Below are 27163 nucleotides of genomic sequence, written 5' to 3'. Positions count from 1 at the left end.
TAGTTAAAACCGTGGGCTGGGCCATATTTTAGGCCTTAGTACGTACAAAGTTTCCTCAAGTTAATTTTTTTTGGGAGATTACTTATAAAATAATGTTTAAAAGGTTTATTATGTAAACTAAACTACACGAAAGATATAATAAAATTAACAGTCGGGTATTATTAAATTTCGAGAATTTTAATTTAAACTAATATGTTTATATTTTATTATCCGGTTCTCAAATCCGGTTGAACCGGTTTGATCGATCCGACCAGTAAACTATATATATATATATATATATATACACACACACACACACAAACTCATCACTACATATGAAAATTGTATTCTTGTATAGAACCCGAAGTTCTAATTATAAAGAACCCGAAGTTCCCATATAGTATCCGTTACACACACATGCTTGTTATTAAACACATTTGCCTTCATCTTCATGAAGACCTAAAGAGGGAAAACCGTACTGTCGAGTACTCTCTCGAGTTATGGAAAAACATTCAAGAAAGATTTGACCACCTGAAGTTGGTCTTACTCTCTAAAACTCGCTACAAGTGGGTTCATTTAAGGCTACGAGATCATAAGACTGTTAGTGAGTACAACTCTGCCCTTCTTCGCATCACCTTTGAGCTTAAATTATGTGGTGAACAAATCACCGACAAAGACATGATTGAGCAAACCACCGCACTACAGTTCCTTTTATCAAACATGCTCCTAGCGCAGCAGTACAGGGAACGTAATTTTACAAAATATTCTGAGCTAATATCATGTTTGTTGGTCGCGGAACAAAACAACAAGCTCATACTACAAAAATCATTAAATGTGTGTTATGTGATGATTTTTTAGACTATGTTTTTTTTCTTTTTTGTTTGGTTTTTATTTCAACTCTAGCGGTATCTTATGTTTTGAACTATTATTATGGTTTCACTAAAAATCTTTGTGATGTTTGATTCATATTTGTGTGATGTGATTTTTTTTATCATACTCAAGCAAGTAGTTCGTTATATTAATTTATTTTATTATTTCCAGAGGAAATATGTTTACAAGCTCCAATAAAGCTATTATTGGTGATGAATGTCTCGTAGATAGTGGTACTACCAGCACTATTCTCAAACATAAGAAATTTATCTCTGAGTTGTCTCCTGCAGAGACACTTGTTGGTACTATTTCTGGTGTATGTGATCTTATAGAAGGCTCTGGAAGAGCAAACATCATATTACCATCGAGTACTAAACTAATCATAAATGATGCATTATACTCTAGTAAATCAAGACGCAATTTACTTAGTTTTAAAAGTATTCGACAAAATGGTTACCACCTCAAAACAACTTCCGCCAATAATAATGAATACTTACAAATTACTTCAAATGAAAATGGCAAAGATACCATTGTAGAAAAGCTAAAAGCTTTATCCTCTGGATTATATTGTACTAATATTACTCCTATTGAATCATATATGGTGGTGAGTAACCAAAAGGTACTAGATAAAGACACATTCACAATATGGCATGACCGACTAGGTCACCCGGGTAACATAATGATGAGGCGAATAATTAAAAGTGCAAATGGGCACCCTTTTAAGAACTTAAAAGTCTTGTTATCACAAGATTTATCATGTGCGGCATGCTCTCTAGTTAAACTCATTACTCGACCCTCACAAACTAAGTTGACACAAGAAAACCCTCGTTTTTGGAAAGAATCCAAGGGGATATCTGTGGGCTAATACATCCTCCTTGGATTCTTTCCGCTATTTCTTAGTCTTAATTGACGCCTCATCGCGATGGTCACACGTGAGTCTTTTAGCTACCCGAAATGTAGCATTTGCCCGACTATTAGCACAAAACATATAGTTGAGAGCTCATTTCCCTGAAAATCCAATTAAAACCATACGAGTGGATAATGCAGGAGAATTCACATCCCAAGCTTTTAACGATTATTGTATGTCGATTGGGATAAAGGTTGAACATCCAGTAGCACATGTTCATACACAAAATGGTTTAGCTGAATCATTAATTAAACGATTACAAATAATCGATAGACCTCTCCTGATGAGATGCAAATTGCCATCTTCTGCATGGGGACATGCTATTCTACATGCTGCTGCACTAATCTGATTAAGACCAACTGCCGATCATGAATACTCCCCATTACAACTGGTCTCCGGAAGAGAACCAAACCTGTTCCACCTCAAAATATTTGGTTGTGCGGTATATGTACCGATATCACCACCACAACGTACCATTATGGGGCCACAAAGGAGACTGGGCATTTACATCGGTTTAAACTCCCCGTCTATTATTAAATATTTAGAACCATTAACGGGTGACATGTTTACAGCACGCTTTGCTGACTGTCAGTTTAATGAGACAGTATTCCCAGTCTTAGGGGGAGATAAGACTAAAGAAAGACTGGTAACACAAGAGTTAACATGGAATGCATCATCATTATCGAATCTCGACCCCCGAAGTGGTCAATGTGAATCTGAAGTCCAAAAGATTATACATTTGCAAAGAATCGCAAATGAATTACCAGATGCATTCACAGACACAAATAGGATGACAAAGTCACATATACCAGCATCAAATGCACCTGCTCGAATTGAAGTAATCCCAGAAGCAATTACCATACAAAGAAAACGTGGGAGACCAATAGGTTCCAAAGATAAAAACCCACGTAAGCGAAAAGAGCAAAATAAATCAGTTGGTGAAAATTTAGTAAATGAAACCCTAGAAGAGGTAAATGTCCTAGAAGAGACAAATATAATTCCAGAGGAAAATGAAAATCCAGAAGACGCACTGGTACCAAACGAAAACGAGATCTCTATTAATTATGTACAAAATAGTACAATATGGAACCGAAATGAAACACGTGTTAATGATATGTTCGCATACGCTATAGCAACAGATGTAATCAATGAAAATGATTACATACCTAAAACTCTAGAAGAGTGCATGCACAAAGTTGATTGGCCAAAATGGCAAGAGGCCATAAAGGCTGAGTTAGGTTCGCTTGAAAAGTGAAATGTTTTCGGACCTGTAGTCCGAACACCCATAGACGTCAAACCAGTAGGTCATAAATGGGTGTTTGCTATAAAAAGAAATGAAAGGAATGAGATTGTACGATACAAGGCACGTCTTGTAGCACAAGGGTTTTCCCAAATCCCAGGAGTTGATTATGAGGAAACGTATTCCCCTGTAGTGGATGCGATAACCCTTAGATTTCTAATTGGCCTTGCAATCTCAGAAGGACTTCAAATGAGACTTATAGATGTCGTCACTGCATACTTGTACGGGACACTAGAAAATGACATCTACATGAAAATCCCTAAAGGATTAAAAATGCCCGAAGCATTAAAATCAATACCTCGAGACATGTGTGCTATAAAGCTAAAAAGATCTTTATATGGTCTTAAACAATCTGGCCGTATGTGGTACAATCGGCTCAGTGAATATCTTGAAAAAAAAGGATACAAATCTGATGTAATCAGTCTATATGTTTTTATAAAAAGATCACTCTCAAAATTCACTATAATAGCAGTCTACGTAGATGATATAAACATCATTGGAGCTCCTGAAGAGATAGAAAAAACTACTAATATATTAAAGAGAGAATTCGAGATGAAAGACCTTGGCACAATAAAATTATGTCTCGGCCTGCAGTTCGAGCATTTGCGCAACGGTACATTCATACATCAGTTAAATTACATCCAGAAGATGTTAGTACGTTTTAATATGGACAAAGCTCATCCGTTTAGCATACCCATGGTTGTCCGACCGCTAGATCCTCAAAAGGACCCTTACCGCCCTCAAGAAGTAGGCGAAGAAGTACTTGGTCCAGAAGTACCGTACTTAAGTGCGATCGGTGCTCTTATGTGTCTTGCAAATAACACGAGACCTGATATTACATTCTCGGTACATGTACTAGCAAGATACAGTTCAAACCCAACACGTAGACACTGGAATGGAATAAGACATATATTCCGATATTTGCGGGACACAAGACTTAGGTCTTTTCTACCAGAAAGATCAAAAGTCCCAGCTTGTTGGGTATGCTGATGCTGGATATCTATCAGATCCACATAAAGCAAAATCTCAAACAAGCTATGTATTCACATATGGTGGCATATCAATTTCTTGGAAGTCAACTAAGCAAACACTTACAGCAACGTCATCAAATCATGCCGAGCTAATTGCACTATATGAAGCTGGTCGAGAATGCGTGTGGTTGAGATCAATGATTACTCACATACAAGAAGCATGTGGATTAGAACAGATCAAGAAGGAGCTGACAATTATTTATGAAGACAATGCTACTTGCATAGCTCAGATCAAAGAAGGTTATATCAAGGGTGATCGAACAAAGCATATCTCACCAAAGTTCTTCACAACATATGACTTGCAGAAAGAAGGGGAAATTTATGTTCGCCAGATCAAATCAAGTGAAAATTTTAGCTGACCAGTTCACAAAATCTTTACCTAGAAGCAGTTTCGAACAGTTATCACATAAGATCGGGCTTCGTAGATTAAAAGACGTTAGTTAAATTGAGGGGGAGCACTATACACGCTGTACTCTTTTCCTTGGCTAAGTTTTGTCCCATTGGGTTTTTCTTAGCAAGGTTTTTAACGAGGCAACATAACTGGTCCTGTAGTATCAGTTTATCATATAGGTCCTGAAGTATCGATTTAACATCATCCTGAAGAATGTTGTTAATAGTGTATAGTGAACAGTATGTATATCTGAGGGGGAGTGTCATAAAACAGATATACAAAACACCCCTTGGCAATTAACCTCTCATAACTGTTTTGACAGTTAACATACGTACGTTATATATACTATTGTATGTTGTTATTTAGATGTATCACTTTTGTATCATATGGAATAATAGATGGAAGATTCAATAAAGATTTCCCAGTGGTTTTATATCAGTTTCTCTTTTCTTTTAGTTTTCATCGATATATATATTCAGCCGTTCAAATTGCTAGAAGAAATTATCCGTAAGAGAAAAATAAAAAATTCGGCACTAATCGGACAATTAATATTATATTCACACCCATTATTTCTCATATGTTATTCTATCTATTTCAATAACACAAAATTCTATTTAACCCTTAGGGGTTGTTTCTTTACCTCTTAATTACGCTTTTAATGATTCAGATCTCTTACTAGTTTAACACTTAATGATTCAGACTCAAATTGCTAGAAGAAATAATCCGTAAGAGAAAAATAAAAAATTCGTCACTAATCGGACAATTAATATTATATTCACACCCATTATTTCTCATATGTTATTCTATCTATTTCAATAACACAAAATTCTATTTAACCTTTAGGGGTTGTTTTCTTTACCTTTTAATGACGCTTTTAATGGTTCAGATCTCTTACTAGTTCAACACTTAATGGTTCAGACTGTTTGTTTCGCGAGCAAATGTCTGAATGGTTTATACATTTGCCTCTGAATGGTTAAGCATTATACTGAGTCTGAATGGTTAAAACCTCTAATCTGAATTGATAGACATTTGCCGCTGAATGGTTAAATATTATACTGGCTCTTAATGGTTCAGACGTTTTACTGATTCAACACTTAATAGTTCTGATTTAGCACTTAACAATTAAAAAAGTCGTCAAACAGCCCCTTAATCTCGAATGCATCCAAGCCAAGAGTGGTGTTTTATGAAACATGTGATAAGAATCACATTTGCCCAATATCGAAGTCGTCTTTTCTTCCAAAAGGAAAGATTCGTTGGTTCCTTTCTTATTTGATTAACCAACTTTTTTATTAGTTCATGAGATATACTTTTACGCCCTTTAATTACACGTAGCCCCTAAAATTAATTAATATATAGCATGTTTAACCCCCACTAACGCTCTAAAATTAATTAACATATGCAGCATGTTATGTGTGTGCAAATTTCCAAATGTTTGATCCCCTCCTCTCTCTCCTAGTTAACTTCTTAACACGTGAACATTTTAATGCTCTTTAACACATTTTAGGAGCGGTATGACATGTGTTAACAAATACCATGTATATCAAGGCAGCCTTATGTTTTAAATGTTAAAACTTATTTGATAAACAAACTTTTTTTTATTATGTTTTAAATGTTCCATCTAACTTTTTTTCAGTGAACTCATTTTTAAATAAAACTAAAATTCTTTTAAAAACTTGTTATTTATAGAAATTTGTGAGTTTTTATAAACAGACTCAAGAGTGATCATTTTCTTTTGTGATATATCATTCCACTTCGTCCAAGCTTGTATGTATCTTCATATCGTAGGTGTAGATATTGTTGAAGTTAACTTGAATTCGAAGACATGATTGGATAATTTGTCGAGGGACGATGTAGAGTCGAATTGTGGCATTGATGGTGGTTCTTTTATTAGGAATATCGTTACCCGTTTTTTAAATACATTAAACAATTGATACGTGATTATATTGTAGTCACCAAGCTTCTAAAATTTTGCCTAGTGACATTTGGCGTGGACCTCTGTTTGTATTTTACGATCTTCTTGTATGGACATGAGGAGTGATTAGACTATAAACATCTGTATATTTGCATTTGATATTCATCTCACATGCTGGTTTTTTTATGGCGGATCTAGAAAGTTCGTATAGGGGCAACATTTCAAAAAAAAGGGGTAACGAAATCGAAAAAACGTTAAAATTTTCCAAAATTTACACTATCGCCGGAGCGTTAAAGGGTAGCGAAGGCTACCCCTTATTACATAGTAGATCCGCCCCTGTTATGCATTGGGTGTCATATCTAACTCATATAATACAATGGTTGTGTTCGGGCCAACTTGTTTAACTCATTTAATTAAACAAGTCGACTCCCTAACTTGTTTATGATCCCTTTAACACATTTACCTCAACCATCCCAATTAACATGTTTCCAACTTGATTATTACCCATTAACCCATCTACACACATTTAGACAAAATGGGTTAAAAAGGGTCATGTTCGGGTTACACAATCTAAGTGTGCAGTTTGTCTACTTCTGTACATCATAAACATGGTCAACGCTAGGGCAGCCTTTTTTAACCGAAACGCGAAACCCGACCCGAAACCGAAGTCAATCGAACCCGAAGTAGACAAAACCCGAAGAACCGTAACCAAATAACTGTAAACCCGAACCCAAATATAGTTCTATGGATTTATTAACGGGTTGAATAATGGGTAATCGGTTTAACCCGAAAGACCCAAAATATTTATATACTATTATTTTGCAATATGTCTTGGCTTTAAGTTGTTGTAAGTTGTGCTAAATTGATTTTTTATGCATTTCATTGTTGTACTATTTGCATATTGTTTTGTTTTCAGGTGGTATTTAAAACCTGTGTGCTGGTTTTGTCACAAAAGTCATGGTTTTCTAAAACAACTCATTGCTTTTGTACACGGATCATTCACTTTTCTTTCTTTGATATCACTACTTTCTCTCTCTGATACGATTCTCTGTCTTCTCTACTCTTTTTCCGGTGATATTCGTGGTTCCACCGGCGACGAGTGGTCGTTTGAATGGCGGCGGTGTCATCATTGCAATATGACGACGAGTCATTGTTTGAATGGCGTCACCGGACATGCACCGACTCATCTTGTAGAGAGAGGGAGACCTACGGGGATCCTAGAGAGAGAAACAGATCGAGGCGGGTGCGGCCATGCCGTTGCCGGAGGCTTTCCAGCCATTTCTAGCTGTCTTAATAACTTGCCATGACCTCTGTTTTTTCTCGGTTTGTTGGCTTAAGTGTTTTGGATCTGAGTGATAACGATGGTTGTTGTCATTTTTGTGCTATTTATGTGTAGCATTAAGTGGCAAATTTCGTTTCCACATAGTTCTGTTGTTCAATTTGGGGCTGCTCCATCTGATTGTACACTATGCATTGTTCATGGTATCGTCGGTTGCGGCGGCGAGACGGTGGTGGTGGTTTTCATTGTGGTGTTAGTAGCTATATTTTAGTGAATTTGTTTAAAGGCTGTGATGATCTAAGAAAAGGGAGACATCGAAGATCCAACCCGTATCTTGGCGGGGCAATATCTGGATGGCATAGTTGAACTTTTGTGACTATGCAACCATGTATTTGGAGGCATGTGATAAGGCACATCTTCTTTGCCCCCATCCCTCTATTACGTATCTGAGCCTCTCGATGTTTTTTACATTTATTTGTGTATGTATTGAAACAAATATTAGGATTCTAAGTTTTTGTTTGCGTGCACAAGAGAGGGAGAAGAAACGTCGTTGTAGGTTTATTTGTGTGTTATGTTTGAAAAAGGTCTGTATATCAGTGTATAAATGGAAAATAATAAGTGTCGAACGTACTACAAAGGGGGAAAAATAAGTGTCGAAAACTCGAAATATACAAGAAAAAAACTAAGCAATACTAATTTCTTAATGGTATTTGTCTCTTATAAAAATAAGAATAGTGTAGGTCTAAAAGAAAAATATAAATATATATTTAACGATGGGATTGAATCTTATCACCAGAATGTATATTTGATGATTATATGCTAATGGAAAGTTAATAGCTGAGTAGTATGTTTGCAAATTGTTCATATTGCATCGATAAGGTCTAAAGAAATACTTATATATATATATCAATTACCTAATTACCTAATGATGATTATTCAAAGCATGTTCTACCATAGAATAGTTTAAGATTATATTTTCACCTTTTGCGGTTAAAATTAAGACGTGTTTTGACAATAAAAAAAGTATTTTAACCCGCAACGTACAGGTTGAAGCACGTTCACTAAGAGACCCTGCCATGTTCATGTTCGCTAACACTGTGTTCCAGAGTTTACTAATGGAAGGAAAGGAAAAGAAACAAAAAGAAACTAAAAATATTTTGTGTTCTAGAGTTTCATTTAAGGAAGGAAGAGAAAGGAAAATAAAATATGTCGTGATCCCGAGTTTCATTTAAGGAAGGAAAAGATAAGAAATGAAAGGCAAACTAGGCTAAATTCTTTAGTTTTTCTTTCCTTCCGATTTGGGAGGAAATGGTGGGAAAGACATCTTTTTTCTTCCTTTCTCGTCCTTTCCTTTCTCACTTTTACTTTCTTTTCTTATCTCTCGTTAAGTTAACTCGGGAACAGAGCGTAAGAGAGACAACACGTTTGCTAAGAGACACTGCCGTGTTCATGTTCGCTAAGAGAGCCCGCCGCAACGCGGCGGGGGGTTAAACCTAGTTTAAAACAATTAGCATTTTTTTAGATATAGTCATATCTTATAAAAGGACCTAATAATCCTTTCCTATAACCATATCTTCTAAAAATTTTATATCATCCTCTTCTAAAAAATTTTAAATCACAAAGTCTATCCATATCTCTAATATCTAAAAGTTTTAAATCACATCATACATAATACATTCCGTATGTTCGATATCCTTCATTCTCAGCGACATACAAGTGTTGTTTCACAAAATCGTTTTTATAGTGTTCGCTAATAACTAATATTGATATTTTAAAATTTAAAAGGTTGTATTTTCTGTTAAACTAGTTCATTTCTAACCTGATCTAACTTGACCCGTTCTAAACTCGAACCATTTAACCCGAACACTGAGGAACCCGAACCTAGAATGATTCGGTTATCGAGTTAAATATTTAGCTTTGAAAACCCGAAAAACCCAAAACCGGTTTAAAAAACCCGAAAAACACCCCCAGTAATGCCATATATGTTGTCTTTTAAATGGTAAATAAACATTTAAATTCCTACAAATTTCATTAATCGTTTTAAAAATAATATGTTACTTAGATAAAAACAACTTTTTTATCATCATAATAATACATTAACTATAAAATTTAACACGCATAAGAAAGTTTAGACCTCAATTTATGTGTTACATTCAAATGTGACAGAAGCTTCAATTAAGTATGGTTTATGACTTTATGTTACATTACTCAATTCTTTTGACAAGTCTTTAATTCTGTATGTTCTATTTAGTTGAGTATATATGATTTATGATAATTACTAACACTGTCTCATCAAGTTTCAGTAAGGGATGTTTATAAGAAATAAAAACATTTTATTTTTCAACTTCCAATATCACTTTGGAACATACATGCATGCAAACAACACTTGCACTATAAAGAAAAACAAAACTCCATAACTCCACCACCTGCCGGAGTTCCTGAACCTACTGGCCGGCGGCAAACGCTTCCTCGGGGAAGATCTTGGTGATCCCAGCAAGACTCTTGAACTGGATCTTTCCGGTCGGCGGGTCCTCAACCGTGATGTCATTCACTGGCGGCCACAACATCAACTCTTTAGCCTTCACTCCTTTGAGTTTCTTGATCCTCTTCTTCTCCACATAACCCGTGATCTCAGCATCATAACTAACCTGCTTTTTGATCAGCTTGAAGGTATGTTCGACCTTTTTAGCCTGCGAAATCCACATGTAACCGGTGGTTTTGACAAACCCTACTTCGATGACGTCAGCAAGAGGGAGGAGACCTAATGGAAGACCATGTTCTTCAAGAATGGTGACTGCAAACTTGAGACCTTCTTGATGGCCTTTTTTCACTATTCCTCCTTGTTTTGGATCTGCCATTGGTGATTGATTGATTGAAGGGTTTTTTGGTGAGTATTTGTGGGTTGTGATTATATGGTTTGGTTTGTTTTATAAGGAAGATTGTGATAATGAGACAATGTTGGTGGATGAATCGAGGTGATCATAACTTTGTAACGTTCACGGGTGAAATGCCGGCTGGCATTACTATATTCATTTTCTTATATTGTAGTAAAAAAATGTTATGAATTGAAGTTTTTGTTGTGAATAACCATGATATTTGGCAACAACGATCGACGTCCCAATTTGAGTTCGTGAGTCCATCGAGTCATTAAATCATTTATGAAGTTATCGATCACTTAGTTAACCTACTGAGCTCGTTGTTTTGCATTCGCCTCTTTTAGATGTCGGGAGAGAGGATTAATTTACCTAATTTACTATGTCATATTTTGAACCTAAACTACATATCGAATCGAACCTTTTATTAGTCTACTGGTCGTGTTGGATATTAAGAATCGAAGGACATAATGATTTATAGACAAAGAAGATAAAAAAATAGTACAACTTAGTTTAGACATAAAAGAAATATATAGAAGAGAATTATAGTGGCACGAGAAGTAGAGGAGTAAGGGTAATTTAGTCCTTTCTCAATTAAAACAATAACTCCCCCTGATTTTCAAACAGCTATATCTTTTTCATACATTAATGTTTTTTTTTAAATTACACCACGAGCATTTTATTCTCTTCAATTCGAGTAGCCTATTGCGATAGTTTTCTTAAAAAATTATAGGATTTTGAATATCCATTAGTCCATTACGTGATTACCTGATTTTAAATACTCAGCATATGAATACGTGATTTTGAATATCTTGATTATACATTCAACAAAAACCATTACTTGATTACACATTTAATATTAATCAATTACTTGATTGCACATTCATTATGATTTGTTATAACCCATGTTATTATAATTATGTTGATTACGTGATTACACACGCTGCGTGATTATACATTCAATAAAAAATATTACGTGATTACACATTTAATACGTGATTAGACCTGAAATATTATGTATTATATTTTTTGTTTTTACATAATTACGTAATCGCTTAGTGAAGTTTCACATAAATATTATAATGAAATCACGTAATCATGAAATGTGTATTAAAAAATCATGTAGTCACGTAATAATACATAGTCAATAATTGTTACGTAATTATGTAATCACTTAGTATAGTTTCACATTGTTAGGATCTGAGTTATACTTGATTGTGTTGTTTTAATTAAGATGGTAATGAAAGAAGATAAACAAAAAGTAATTGTAGCGGAAATGAATGTAAAACTTTGTAACACAATCAAGGAAAGATTAGCTTTGATCATACAATGCTTTCGTAGTCAAAAGATTGAAAGATTACATTGTTAAGACTTATGCATGCATGAAACACTAACTCCCCCTCAGCCTGAGCTCACTATGATTGTTTGTACAAGATGAGTGTGTGCAAAACAAGCTAATAGAACAGTACAGGTATTGTTCTATTTATAGTACAAATCTCAACCACTGAGCATGTTTGCTGACATCACCTAGACAGTGACAGCTAACAGCTATAACAACCTCTAAACACTGATGTTACATAAACACTGTTACATTAAAACCCTGATAGACAAACACTGATGAAGTAACCCACTAATGATGCTTCAAACACTGATGAGTCTGGGCAGTACTTTCCTCTTAGGTTGACCAGGCCTGTGATTCCAGCAATGCTTTGTCTTCAACAGCACTTTGGCAAACAACAGTTGATTGGTCTTTAACAGTCTTTATAATCAACATGGCTTTGGTATAACAATCTTTACAAAGCAACAGTCTTTAGATTTATCAGTTGTTAAGTGCCACTGTCATTGGAGGGAATTAGTCTTCAAACACTCCTTATTGTGGATCAACTGTTGAGAACCAGTTTTGTCTTTTGCATCATCTGTTCATCAAGGAAGGATCACATGGGCCAACAATCTCCCCCTAGAATAGATGATGCCAAAACACTTCCTTATTTTGATCTTTATTCTCTCATCAACTTTTCCTGGATTTGCCCTTTGAATTGGAGCTCAAAATCCAGGGAATCAGTATCATCTTCATCCCTTTGAAGTTGTAAGTTTATCAGATCTTGGAGGTTACCTACATCCAGACCAAATGCATCCTCCCTTGACAGCTTTACAACACTACCATCAGACTTGAGCAATGTCACACCCCAACCGATGGCGGAATCATCGGGGCATGGCACTGAGCGAAACAGATTGTTCAAGAGAATCCATAACAACTATTAATGACGATATATTTAATGTTAAAGTCCCATACCAATAACATATAAAGTAAAAACAGTTATTACAGACAGAGTTTCTCAAAAAAACAAGTAAACTGTTCCGATAACTCAGATTTCTTATTTGGTGGGTTTCTAGACCTCCTACTTGCTTCACCAAAGCATAGCAAGCAAAGCATCCTAATCAACCTGTCACATACGTTAAAATGAAGTCAATACACAGAGTGTAAAGGTGAGTACATAAGTTTGCATGGTATATAGTATAGCGAATGCGTTTACGCATAACCAGCATGTAACACGTAGAAATGTGAATCAAGTAAGCTATCGACAATGACATATGCAACCGACATGACTGCGAGTTGTAGAATGCGCAACACATTATCACCACTGTGACCATGTCAACTAAAACCCTTAACAAGCCCTGTCCACGATAGGTGCTGAGTCCAAACTATAGTACTATCGTTGCTAAAGTGTCAAGCAAACAATCACTGTGTAAACATAACATACAAGCATTCATCAAGTCGCGTATAACATGCGAGAGCGGTTAGCGTTAAAAGTGGTTGCGTTGTGTGTTCGATGTGATTTGTTATAGAACGTATGTAACACCCAAAGTGCGTTAAAGAAAATGGGTTCGAGTATACTCACAGTATGTGTTTAACAAATAAACACAGTCTTGGATTGAAGGGAGCGCGTTGAGTTAGCCTGAGCATAGAACGATTGCGTAAGCGTTGAATGGTGCGTAACCGAATGTGGGTCGAATGGTGAGTCGATGGGATGGTCATCCGGACGGATGACCATTCGAACGAGCTGGTGTATTTGTAAATCATTTTAAACTTTTGAAGTTTTCGTTGTAGCATAAATCAAGTCATTCGATCGGATGGTCATCCGGACGGATGGCCATTCGATCGGATGGCCATTCGATCGAAAATGTGATATTCTTTGAAGTTTTGATCAAGTCGTTTTGAACAAGAAGTAGTTCAAGGACGAGTCACCTGGTCGAATAGTCATTCGATTGGATGGTCATCTGATCGGATGGCTATTCGATTGGGCGATCTGATGTTTTGAAAACTTGGAAATTCTCTAAGTTAAAAAGTTTTGAAGTTTTAACGGAGACGGCGTGACGACGTATCAAACAACGGAAACACACAATGGTTCGGCTCAGTCGATTGGATGGGAACCACCCCATTCGATCGGACTAACTATTCTTGATGGAGTTTCATGTTCAACCCGTGAATCGGTCATCTCTCCTGTGGAAATCCATTTTCCAGCCAGTTCTCCACTAGTGATTGAGTAGAGAGCCTGAATGGACCTAGATTCCATCGGTTTTGAGTAAAAGTTGAAGAAAAGTTGAAGAAAAGTAGAAATCAGTTGATAAATGTTGAAATATGTTGAGATCAGTGGAAGTCTTGTTGAGATTCATGTAAAACAGTGTGGAAATCCTTTAGATCCGAGCCATTATTGATGAGATGACGTCACCAAGTGAACACCACATTCAAGAGGTCTAAATCAGGTGATTTCATGGTGAAAATGTAAGATTTTGATGGAGAAGATGATGAGAAAGTGTGTAGTGATGATGGAAGTACAAGATTTAGGAAGAATTACTTACGAAATAGCCTTGGATCGAGTGAAAAGTGCTTGAGAACGAGCTGGGAGCGAGTTGGTCGGATAAGGGCTGTCACATCAGTGAACAGTGTGATGTGACAGGCAGTATTTATAGTGTGAGAGAAGAGGTTAAGGCGGTGGAGAAGTGGGTCGGATGGCCATCCGATCGGATGGTCATCCGGTCGGATGTCCATTCGATCGGGTGGTCATTTAACCAGCCGAGTTGCGTTTTGTTGGTTTCCGACTTTCGTTTCGTGCGTTAAGCGTTGCGTTGCATTTAAGCGAGTTGCGAGTGAGCGTTGCGAAGAGATAACCACACATAACATTTAAACAAATAATCACACAATAACACATAATCACATAATGCATACAAGTAAATCCGCGTTTCGAGTTGCGTTGAGATTGCGATGAGATAGCGATGTGGTAGCGTTACTGTATATAAGCGATGTAATATGCGATAAAATGCGTTTAAACAGTATGCATTCTAAACTGCGTTTAAAATGCGATAGCCACGTTTTGAGTAAGCGTTGTGAATGCGTTGTAAAACATAGTCTAAAATATCGTTTAAAATGCGTAAAAAATAGTTTAAACCAATATATCGATTACCGCAAAGGGTTAACTATTATCGAATCTCGAGGGTACAAGCCAATTAAGCAAGGAATGATAGGTCTAAGTAAGAACCCTGAAAGTCAGGTTGTTACAGCCTCCCTTACTTTAGGGAATTTCGTCCTGAAATTAAGGCGCAGGCGTAACAAAGAGATGTGGATATTTAGCTTTCATATCACTTTCGAGTTCCCAAGTGAACTCGGCGCCGCTTTGCCTTCCCAGTGAACCTTCACTATAGGAATGCGAGAGCGTCAAAGTTTCTTGGTCTCTCGGTCCATGATTTCTACTGGCTTTTCCACGAAGTGTAGAGTTTCGTTAACTTGCAAATCCTCGAGAGGGACATGCAGTTTTTCTTCGGCTAGGCATTTCTTGAGGTTCGAAACGTGGAAAGTCGGATGTACGTTGCTGAGTTCCTCCGGTAATTCGAGTCGGAAGGCCACTTTGCCAATTCTTTCCAGAATCTTAAAGGGTCCAACGTATCGAGACGCTAGCTTTCCTTTCTTGCCGAATCGGATCACCCCCTTCCAAGGTGAAACCTTTAGGAGTACGTGATCCCCAACTTCGAACTCAAGGGGCTTGCGGCATTTATCGGCCTAACTCTTTTGATGACTCTGCGCTTTCAAGAGGTTGTCTTGTATTTGGAGGATCTTGTCAGTCGTTTCTTGTAGTAACTCAGGACCGGTAATTTGCGCGTCTCCGATCTCGTGCCATACAATAGCCGATCAACATTTTCTTCCATATAATGCCTCAAATGGTGCCATTTGGATATTAGCGTGATAACTGTTGTTGTACGAGAATTCGACTAAAGGTAAATGCGAATCCCAATTACCACCAAAATCTATAAAGCACGAACGAATCATGTCTTCAAGGGTGCGAATCGTGCACTAACTCTGACCGTCAGTCTGGGGATGGAAAGCGGTACTAAGATTAAGAGTAGTACCGAGAGCAGACTGAAAAGTTTCCCAAAGGCGCGAGGTGAATCGACCATCGCAGTCAGAGATGATGTCACGAGGTGTCCCATGTCGACAGATGACTTCGTCGGTATAGATTCGTGCTAATCGTTCAACCTTATAGTCTTCTCGTATCGGTAAGAAGTGACCGGATTTTGTAAGACGATCAACGATAACCCAAATGCTATCGTGACCTGATGGCGTGCGCGGAAGTTTCGTAATGAAGTCCAAAGCTATACTCTCCCATTTCCACATCAGGATCTCGGGTTGTTCGAGTAAGCCAGAGCGTCGTTGTTGTTCAGCATTGACCTTGGAACAAGTTGTCACACCCCAACCGATGGCGGAATCATCGGGGCGCGGCACTGAGCGAAACAGATTGTTCAGAAGTTTCCATAACAACTATATTTACCAATTATTTAAAGCAACATGTCCCATACCATGTCATAAAAGATAATACAATTATTACAGAAAAGATCTAGTCAAATTGTTCTGTTCCGACAACTTAGATTTTTATTACAAACAATTATTAATTGTTGACCTAGGTCTTTCCTAGCCTCGATTTCACAGCAAGCTAAGCAAATAAGCATCCTAAGCACCTGTCACATACGTTAAAGTAAAAGTCAATACACATAGTGTAAAGGTGAGTATACAAGTTTAATAGATATAATAGAGTTCGAAATCGTTACGCGTTGTTAGTGCATATGTCTGTTGACTTCGTCTTGTATCGAGTCTTGTAATAGAAATGATAGATCTAGGACACGTAGTACGAGAAAAATGGGAAATTGGCTGAAAAAGTCATTTCACACGAAATAGTCATTTCGTGCGAAATAGCAAGTGACCATTTTGTGTGAAATAGCAAATGACTGTTTCGTGCGAAATAGCAAATGACTGTTTCGTGCGAAATGACTTGGCTATAAATACTAGGTCTGATCATTTCATTAGTAACCTTGTGATTTTGATACCGAGGTGCTGCCAGTGTGTCTCCTGATTGTAAAACGTTGTATAATCAATACAAGAGACTGTTAAAGTGTATAACAAGCTGAACGAAGACTAAATCAATGAATTCCGCCTCTGATTTAGTCTGAGAACTCTTCTGAACGACTCGTTTGGTCGTGCAAAACGATCCTACAAGTGGTATCAGAGCTCAGGAGGAAGAGTTCTTACCATTTAGCTTGTTTTCACTGGAAAATTCTGACTTCTACTCATTCTTTCACGTTTTCAACTGAATTTTGCAAAATTGAACGCATTGTTACGGTCCAAAATTGCTGATTTTTTGATATGTTGTGCGAAAACACCTGATCTACAACCCTACAAAGTTTCAAATCTTAATTCAAAGCCGTTTGGGAGAAATCTAAGTTTTTTGGTCCGAGATCTTGTGACATCAGCTCTATTTCGTACGAAATCGCAACAAAGAAATCCATTTCGCACGAATTGGATTTTTATTTCGCACGAGTTCATACGAAATCAATCCATTTCGCACCAAATCAAACCTTTTCGTACGAAATCAATCCATTTCGCACCAACTTGGATCCATTTCTTTTGAAAAGTACATTTCGTGTGAAATAAGGTTTCATTTCGCATGAATTGATTCGAATTGTGTCATATCGTGTGAAACAGTGTAGTCATTTCGTTTGAAAATCGTGGTCATTTCGTATGGTTTGGATAATCTGAATCATTTCGCTTGAATCAAATTCAGGTCACATGGATTGTGTCAGGCCCATGTGATTTCATATTGAATTGATCCAATCAAATTGTGTTGAAAGATAAAGGTATCGGCCATTAAATCAATGAATTGCATGTGAAGAACAGTGTTTTATTAGCTATCAGCCCAATCAATTTTGAATTCAAAGATAACTGGTCGGTGATATCAGTTTGCATGTGTTTAACGGCCCAATAGAATTGTAATTAGCATTTATGTTGTCGGCCATGTGAATTCAGATTGCATGTGATCTGATTCAATTTACTCGGTCATTGTGATTCATACCGGTCCATGTGATATTGCAGTTCATTTAAAACAATTGGCCCAATCAGCAATTGAATAATAACAAGTTTGTCGGCCCAATAATGTCAAGTTTGTCGGTCCAATTGAATTGAGAATTAAAGATTGTCGGCCACATTAATTTTGTTTGGAAGTGAATATCATCGGTCCAGTAAGAATTTGTTTAGTCTAAGTGTTTGTCGGCCCATGTGATTCAAGGGAGGTCCAACCAGAGTAATTTGTGTTTATTGTTTTAAAGTGTCAGTCATGTGCTATCTCGGTCAAATAGAATTTGAGTAGATTTGAATAAGAGATTTGTGGTCAATTAATTGATTTGTATACTCTCGATAGTTGTCGGCCAGCTTTAATAATTACAAAACATTAAAAACATTGAGGTCTAATCAAGTTTACATATTGTCAGTGGATCATTAATTGTTAATGTGATACGTATTATTGCAGCTCATTTTCAATATTGTTGATTTTTAGATTGAGAATATACTTTTGAAGGATAATTATCAAGTGGTGAATTGACCGGGTCACAATCCTATTCGGGGATTTTATTTGATTCAAAAGTTTATAGTGCAACGAATCGAGTGGCAATCCAAACGAGTTGCCACCCGATCCTAATCAGTTCTATTTGTCTGTGTTTCAGGTGATTTGTCAAGCAACGGATACCCGCCCGAGCGAATCCTCACCTGATCCGTTGTCGCCTGATTTTTGCCGCTCAATCGGATATTCATCTGATTCAGTTGTTTTGATAAAAAAAACATGGATGTGTTTGATAGTTTTACAGCTATCATGGGAGAATCAACAAAAGAGTTGATTGAAAGGTATTGTCAGTTGTATGTAGAGATGAAACGTTTGAGCATTACCAAAAGAGATGATGAATGGGTTGACAAATTGGCAAATGCATTACCGCGTGATGAGTGGGGCACATATTTGTTGGCCTGGAAAAATAGCTTGGAATATTTTGGCTTTAATTTGGGCACGTTCATCCAGAAGATTGAAGCTCAAGAGATTGAACTCCAAAAGATTAGAAAATTGAAGTCTGATTCAGGAGAGAAGAATCATAAAGCAGCAACTACTGAAGAAAAAGTCAAATCTGAAGAAAATGTTCAAGTGGTAGAGAAGCAAGTTGACGAAATTTCAGCTATCAAGGTTGAGAAGAATGCTGAAGCTGAAAAGATTTCTGAGAAGTGTTTAAACTGTGATAAATCTGAATCAGAAAATGTCAAACTTCTAAAAGATGAGAGAGTTTGACATTAGAAAACAAAATTTTAAAATAAAATGAAAAAGAAGTTCAAAATAAAATAAAAAATTTAGAAAGCGAAAAATAAAAAATTGAAAAAGACTTTGAAAATGTATTTTGGATAAAATTGGAAAATAAAGTTTTAAAAGAAAAAGAAACGAAATTTCAAAATCAAATAAAGATTTTAGAAAATGAAAAATCTGTTTTAGATAAAAATAAAATTGAAAACGAAAATGCAATAAATTCTCATCTTGAGAAAATCACTCAACTCGAAAATGAAATTGAGTGTGCTAACAATAAAATCAATGATTTAGAAAAGAAATTGAAAGGTTTTGTGACTTCATCAGTATTACTAGAGCATTTATGTCTAAAACCGATCAATGAAATTCCAATAAGTGACAATGTCACAAATTATGACAATGTCATAATTGAGGATTGTGATGATAAATCTGATGATGAAAATGAGAAAAAGAAAATATTTTTGAAATTAAAAGAAAAGTTTCAAGAAACTGTTTTACAGTCTACTGAAAAAGGTGAATGCTCAACGCAAAAACCTTTTAAGATGAATGTGGAATAAAAACAAAATGTTAAAAATTTTAAAAATTTTCAAAACAAAAATAAAAGTTCATCAGTTCAATCATCCAATCATTATAAAACACCACAAAAAGTTTGTGACACCTGTGTCACTGTGACCATCAAACAAATGCTAAACCAATGGAATTTTGTGTTTCATACTTGGGATTTGTGAAAATATGTATATCGTTTGCACATATCAATTCTTGTTTGATTTCGGGCTTTAAATCGCTTTCTGGAAGGTTAAACGCGATCTGATGCGTAAATATAACCAGTTTAAATGCAACAAACACTCCGGAATAGTGACATAGGCTTAACATACCTTAAATAACCTTTACATAACTTAGAAATAAGTTTTGGATGGTTTGGTAAGCTGAAATCAAGTTTATTCGCTTACAAGGACTAAATTCGACAAACTGTGAAAGTATGCCGATTTGTACTGTAATGTATAATCCGGAACTTGACCATAAGTTAAACACACCTTAAATATCCTTTACATATCTTAGAAACAGGCTTTGAGGGGTTCGGTGTGCTAAAATAAACTTTATGCTCATTCAGGGACTAAAAGTGTCAAAAATGGCGTAAGTTTGCATTTTCGCGCATATCTTACGTTCTGAAAATATCCGGACATCCAAAAATTTATGTTATCATTAAAATATTATATTTTAGTGACTGGCATGATAAAATTCCATTCGTCGCTCAATTTGGATCGTTTTCGCGCTTGTTACGATTTCCGTCGTAATTAGCCGAACAACACAACCGTACGACCAAACGAACCAACATCCGGCATATTTTTAAGCATGTTTCATGTTCCCTATACTTTAACTTCATTATGAAGCTTAAAAATGGGCTTGACGGGTGTTAGAAGTGTCAATACGCGACGAAACAAGCTCAGGGGCCAAATCTGCCATTTTGTGAAACTTGCTGATCTGCAGCAAGGGCCTTACGGACCGTAAGGGTCCCCTTGCGGACCGTAAGCCAGTGCCAGCGACCAGAAATGAGTTTTAGCAATCTGTTTGATCTTTAGGGGCTGTTCTTGTAACTTCCTTGTGTGGTGACCAAGTTAACAATTCTCCAAGGCATGCTAGCTGTCCCTAAACACTTGTATGGCTAGGATTTAATGCTTAATGACCAAGCAAAACACTTGTGATGATCTTGTTCATCCTCCACAACTATAAATAGCTTGCCAAACTCCTTTGTTCATTGCTCATTCCTCATTCTCTTCTCTACAAATCTGATTTGGAGAGCTCCCAAGAGTTTGGAGCTTTCTAATATCATTTGGGAACTTGGTTTTTTTGTAGAAAAGATAGCAATGACCCTTAGTAAGCATTCTTTCATTCTTTTATTGCTTACTAGTTTAAATAGTCAAACAAGTGTTTGACTTTCGGTTTTGACCATTAATTGGTCAAGTCAAAGTTCAATTGAACTTTGAAACGTGATTGTAATCACGATAGTTATAATCCTTCATGATTATAGCTGATGATTACCACGTTAGCTAGTTGTAGTGTCGAGTCAAAGTTTCGGTCAAAATGCGTTTTAGCACGCATTTTGCAATGGAACTACTTTAGGGTATCAAAACACTTTGTTTTGATACCAAATCAGTAGGTTAAACATGTTTTGACATGTTTAACTCGACACTATTAGTTTAGTGCTTGTTTAGGGTCGTAAGGTAAGCGGTCTAAACAACCGCTTAGACTTTCGAGCCCGACCCGTTTGGTCGATCTTTAGGATCCGACCAAGCTTAGTTAGTGATCATAGTTGCATAGGGAATAACCTCAGAGGTTATACCATATGATCACATAGGATTTGGTTAGTCATATGCTTGTTAGCTTGTATGCCCATAGGAAATGACCAAAATGCCCTTTTGAAGCAAAAATCCGTATTTTGCCTATGTGAACATATTTTTGACAAGTAATTTGATTTAGTAACATGTTTAGGGATAATTGGGCATGTAAGACTTGACATAGCACATAGTTAACCATCCGAACATAGTTTTACGCAAACGACGCATTATAGTGGTTTATACTACCATAATGGGTCGAAACGGGTCAAAAGCACTTAGGTAGACTTTCCAATCGGAATGTAAGGTCTATTAAATCATACCATACGAGTTTAATTACTCGTTTGATTTATAGAACCTCGTTCTATCCTATCTCCCGATTTAGGTCCGGTTATTTACATAGTTACCTATATAGGGTGCTGTTTGATTCCCTGATCACTCTAGCTTTGCTTGGTTGTTGTTCAAGACTTCTAAGCACCCTCAGGTGAGTACATAGTCCCCTCTTTTACTGTTTTCAAACTGTTTTGGGGTGGAACACATGTGCCTACTTGATACTTTCATGTTTCCCATGTTTTTATATCATATACTTACTATGTTCAATAGTACACTATTAGTACATGATTTCATTATGTTTTGCTATGTATGTTCACTTAACATGCTAGCACATTGATTTCCATATACTACATTTTGTCGCATATGCTCATCCAGCATATGGACACATTGTTTTACATTTTGAACCGTTGTAATCATATGATCATTTGAACCGTTGTAACCATTTGATCATGTGAACCGTTTGTAACCATTGGACTATGTGAACCGTTAGTAACTGTTGATCATGTGAACCGTTTGTAACCGTTGACTAGATGAACTGTTGGACTATGTGAACCGTTGTGACTACTTGGCTATATGAACCGTTAGTGACTACTTGATTATATGAACCATTTGTAACTACTTGACTATGTGAACCGTTTGTAACCATTGATTGACATGAACCGTTGAAACCTGTTTGAACCGTTGGGTTAGGGAAGTGATTAGGTAACGGGGCGGGTGTAATGTGTTAAAAGCATGGTGGATACGCCGCTGGTACTTCCTACATATAAGTGCTTTTAACACATTATATATCGTTGCGTTATCTAGATCACTTGGGCAATGGTAAACAAAACAAAGTTGTAATATAAGGTTTTCCAACAATATATTATACTATTCGAGTTTTTATTCCAAAAACGATTTACAAATCTGGATTTAATTAAACAAATGTTTTGGGGTTAAGAATCATGGCTACGAGATTTTTTATAAATTATAACCAATTTGATTTGAGTTGGTTATTTATGTCGCAATACTATACTTTCAAAACAAGGTTTTTAAATGAGTATTGCAATATGTAAAATGAGCCATGAATCTGAAACTCATACAAAACCTATGTACTCGCCGGCATTTTTATGCTGACGTACCTATTTTCACATGTGTTTCAGGTACAATAGTTGGTGATGCTTGATTGATGATATTGGTGTATTCTCACATAGGAATGGACAAGGCCTTAGCGACTTTAAAACTTGAAAGATAATAAGTTGTATTTATCTAATTTGTATCAAAACATTTGATGCAATAATGCAATAAAACAAAACTGTTTATTCCATGGTTGTGAAACAATGATTCTGTTACAACACTCCCCGATGTTTCCGCCACGTTTTGTTGTTTTACGTGGTCGGGGTGTGACAGAAAAGTTGGTATCAGAGCCAATGGTTATAGGGAATTAGGTTATTAGTAATGCTTTGACCTAGACTATAACCTTCCTAGGACCCTAACGCGAGTTTACTTGCGTTTAGTCATAAAACAATACCGTCACCTATCCTTAGGTGATAACCACAACGAGAAAAAAAAAATTCGAATCCGCTTTGAAAACTAATCATCTGTTCTAGGATGATTGATTAATAGGTTTTGAACCCTTTGATATAAGGTTTCGAACCCTTTAAGTTTTCAAATGATCCCGTCAAAGTTTGGGTCTTATAATGTGAACACGTGCGAACTGGAAGGGTGGATGCCTGTACCCTGGGTCTTCTGTCTAAGGCTAGAGTGTTCGTACAAATCCGCAGTATCGGACCAGTCACTCTTACCTGGGAACTCTTGGGGTGAGTGTCCACTTATAGGCAAGCATGTCTTCGCGATACATTATATTGACCCGCTTACTTTGATTAGTCATTGTCTCATTTGTTTGCCTTTGGTAACAAACAAATGGTCACAATCTTCATGCGTTGTCATTTTCTTTTGGCTATCTTTCGCTTGTTTCCTCCTATGCCTTCCATTGTCTTCAAGATACCTCTTCATCGCAACAACACTCAAATGTCCGAACCAGGTGCTGTAGTTACCCAGCAAATAGGCGTCGTACTCCAGAGGACCGTTGATTTAGCTATCACCATGACTCGCCTCAGGGATGAAACCGTATAAGGGAACTGCTCCTTGGTGCAATCAATGTAGCCATCATCATCTGAATCAAATACCCTGTTTCAAATGTACCCACGGTGGACGATGGGGACATTTGGTTAACATGTGCCGCTTTACGATCCAAAGCAAAGTTGTTACCAACCCTGCTGTTGTTCAAACCTTCAAATCCTGCTTCATATGTCGCCTTGGCATATCTAGCGCCTCAACCTCATGAACTTTCTACTTTGTGTATCGACTTAAGCACGCCTAGTGCAAGGTGTCGGAACACCTCTCGTTACACAAAACTCCAAAATCCATGTAGGATCTTTCTATCCTCATAATTAGATCTTTGTGGATGGGTATCGTTCATCGGAGCCCTTAATTGAATTCTTTGTATGATTCAATACGTACATTACGATTCAATAAGGACAAAGCCGAATTCCTATTAAAATTTTCCTATCTTCATAGATAGATTCTTGAAAATGATTAAAGTGCCAAATGAAATCCACGGATTGGATTCCTGGTGTGCTTTAAATATCTGTGTCCAAAGATAACAAATTAAAGGTCAAGTTAATCAATTATGTGATTATGTGTTTATGTGTTCCCTTTTTATGTTTTGTGTGATCCAAATTTTGTTATCCAAATCCTTGTAGAATCTTCCATATCTTCGTATAAGGGATTCATAGTAGGATATCCAAAGGTACTATCTTAAATCCTTAATGGACTTCTACGTTGGAGTTGAGTCCCTTGGGTTAGGATTTCCATAATTAGACCCCTTGAGTAGTCTAGTTAAACAGATTTATCCAAAAATCTGGTTAGGAATATCATGTGATGAAATAGCTGAAAAGACTCCTTGGTAGTCTAATTAAAGAGATCTTTTGTCGATCTAATTAAAAGGACCCTATGGTAGTCTAGCCACACTCATCACAGGTTTGATTTTTCTTCCCCTACACATTATGAAATGAACTGTGCAGACTGTGCAAGGAATTACGTAATTATGGAGGCCTACATAATTATGGAATTTAGTGCACAGAAACCACTGCGAGTTTTGTCATGCGTCTAGAGTGAACCCTGTTCATTTCCAATTCTGATGAAGCAACCGTTGAAGAAAAATGAACTAGCTACTCATTTTTCACTTCTGAAAGAATATCCGTTGATGGAAATGAATATCCGTTTGTTTAATCCTTCATTTCCGTTCTGATGAAGTATCCGTTGAGGAAAATGGATCATCCATTCATTTTCGCTTCTGAAGAATATCCGTTGATGGAAATGAATATCCATTTGTTTAACCCTTCATTTCCGATCTGATGAAGAATCCGTTGAGGAAAATGGATCATCCATTCATTTTTGCTTCTGAAGAATATCCGTTGATGGAAATGAATATCCGTTTGTTTAATCCTTCATTTCCGTTCTGATGAAGTATCCGTTGAGGAAAATGGATCATCCATTCATTTTCGCTTCTGAAGAATATCCGTTGATGGAAATGAATATCCATTTGTTTAATCCTTCATTTCCGTTCTGATGAAGAATCCATTGAGGAAAATGGATCATCCATTCATTTTCGCTTCTGAAGAATATCCGCTGATGGAAATGAATATCCGTTTGTTTAATCCTTCATTTCCGTTCTGATGAAGTATCCGTTGAGGAAAATGGATCATCCATTCATTTTCGCTTCTGAAGACTATCCGTTGATGGAAATGAATATCCATTTGTTTAATCCTTCATTTCCGTTCTGATGAAGAATCCGTTGAGGAAAATGGATCATCCATTCATTTTCGCTTCTGAAGAATATCCGTTGATGGAAATGAATATCCGTTTGTTTAAATCTTCATTTCCGTTCTGATGAAGAATCCGTTGAAGAAAATGGATCATCCATTCATTTTCGTTTCTGAAGAATATCCATTGAAGGAAATGAATATCTGTTTAATTATCCTTTTCATTTCCGTTTTTGAGGAAGCATCTGTTGAAAATGACTCCGTTTGTTCATTTTCGTTTCTGAAGAATATCCATTGAAGGAAATGAATATCCGTTTGATTATCCTTTTCATTTCCATTTCTGAGGAAGCATCTGTTGAAAATGACTCCGTCCATTCATTTTCGTTTCTGAAGAATGACTGTTAAGGAAATGATAGGATTATGCCTTGCATATCTCTAGGGGTTATTTGACACAAAGTCACAGACAGACTCCTACGAATAAATTTCGGGACGAAATTTCCTAAAGTAGGGGAGACTGTGACACCTGTGTCACTGTGACCATCAAACAAATGCCAAACCAATGGAATTTTGTGTTTCATACTTGGGATATGTGAAAATATGTGTATCGTTTGCACATATCAATTCTTGTTTGATTTCGGGCTTTAAATCACTTTCTGGAAGGTTATACGCGATCTGATGCGTAAATATAACCAGTTTAAATGCAACAAACACTCCGGAATAGTGACATAGGCTTAACATACCTTAAATAACCTTTACATAACTTAAAAATAAGTTTTGGATGGTTTGGTATGCTGAAACAAGTTTATTCGCTTACAGGGACTAAATTCGACAAACTGCGAAAGTATGCCGATTTGTACTGTAATGAACAATCCGGAACTTGACCATAAGTTAAACACACCTTAAATATCCTTTACATAGCTTAGAAATAGGCTTTGAGGGGTTCGGTGTGCTAAAATAAACTTTATGCTCATTCAGGGACTAAAAGTGTCAAAAATGGCGTAAGTTTGCATTTTCGCGCATATCTTACGTTCTGAAAATATCCGGACATCCAAAAATTTATGTTATCATTAAAATATTATATTTTAGTGACTGACATGATAAAATTCCATTCGTCGCTCAATTTGGATCGTTTTCGCGCTCGTTACGATTTCCGTCGTAATTAGCCGAACAACGCAGCCGTACGACCAAACGAACCAACATCCAGCATATTTTTGAGCATGTTTCATGTTCCCTATACTTCAAATTCATTATGAAGCTTAAAAATGGGCTTGAGGGGTGTTAGAAGTGTCAATACGCGACGAAACAAGCTCAGGGGCCAAATCTGCCATTTTGTGAAACTTGCTGATCTGCAGCAAGGGCCTTACGGACCGTAAGGGTCCCCTTGTGGACCGTAAGCCAGTGCCAGCGACCAGAAATGAGTTTTAGCAATCTGTTTGATCTTTAGGGGCTGTTCTTGTAACTTCCTTGTGTGGTGACCAAGTTAACACTTCTC

At 36.7% G+C, this 27163-nt stretch overlaps 1 protein-coding gene across 1 annotated transcript; it reads right to left on the bottom strand.

The window, feature by feature from the left end:
- Positions 1–9966: 9966 nt before the first annotated feature.
- On the bottom strand, positions 9967–10542 carry LOC110935018. Its single transcript, XM_022177646.2, has one exon. It carries the CDS (start codon positions 10525–10527, stop codon positions 10114–10116), a length of 414 nt encoding a protein of 137 aa, XP_022033338.1. The 5' UTR covers positions 10528–10542; the 3' UTR covers positions 9967–10113.
- Positions 10543–27163: the final 16621 nt, after the last annotated feature.

This window comes from Helianthus annuus, chromosome 4 (assembly GCF_002127325.2).
Source record: "Helianthus annuus cultivar XRQ/B chromosome 4, HanXRQr2.0-SUNRISE, whole genome shotgun sequence".
Taxonomy (NCBI): Eukaryota; Viridiplantae; Streptophyta; class Magnoliopsida; order Asterales; family Asteraceae; genus Helianthus; species Helianthus annuus.
The sequence above is the reverse complement of the archived record's forward strand: the minus strand, read 5'-3'. Positions and strand labels throughout refer to the sequence as shown.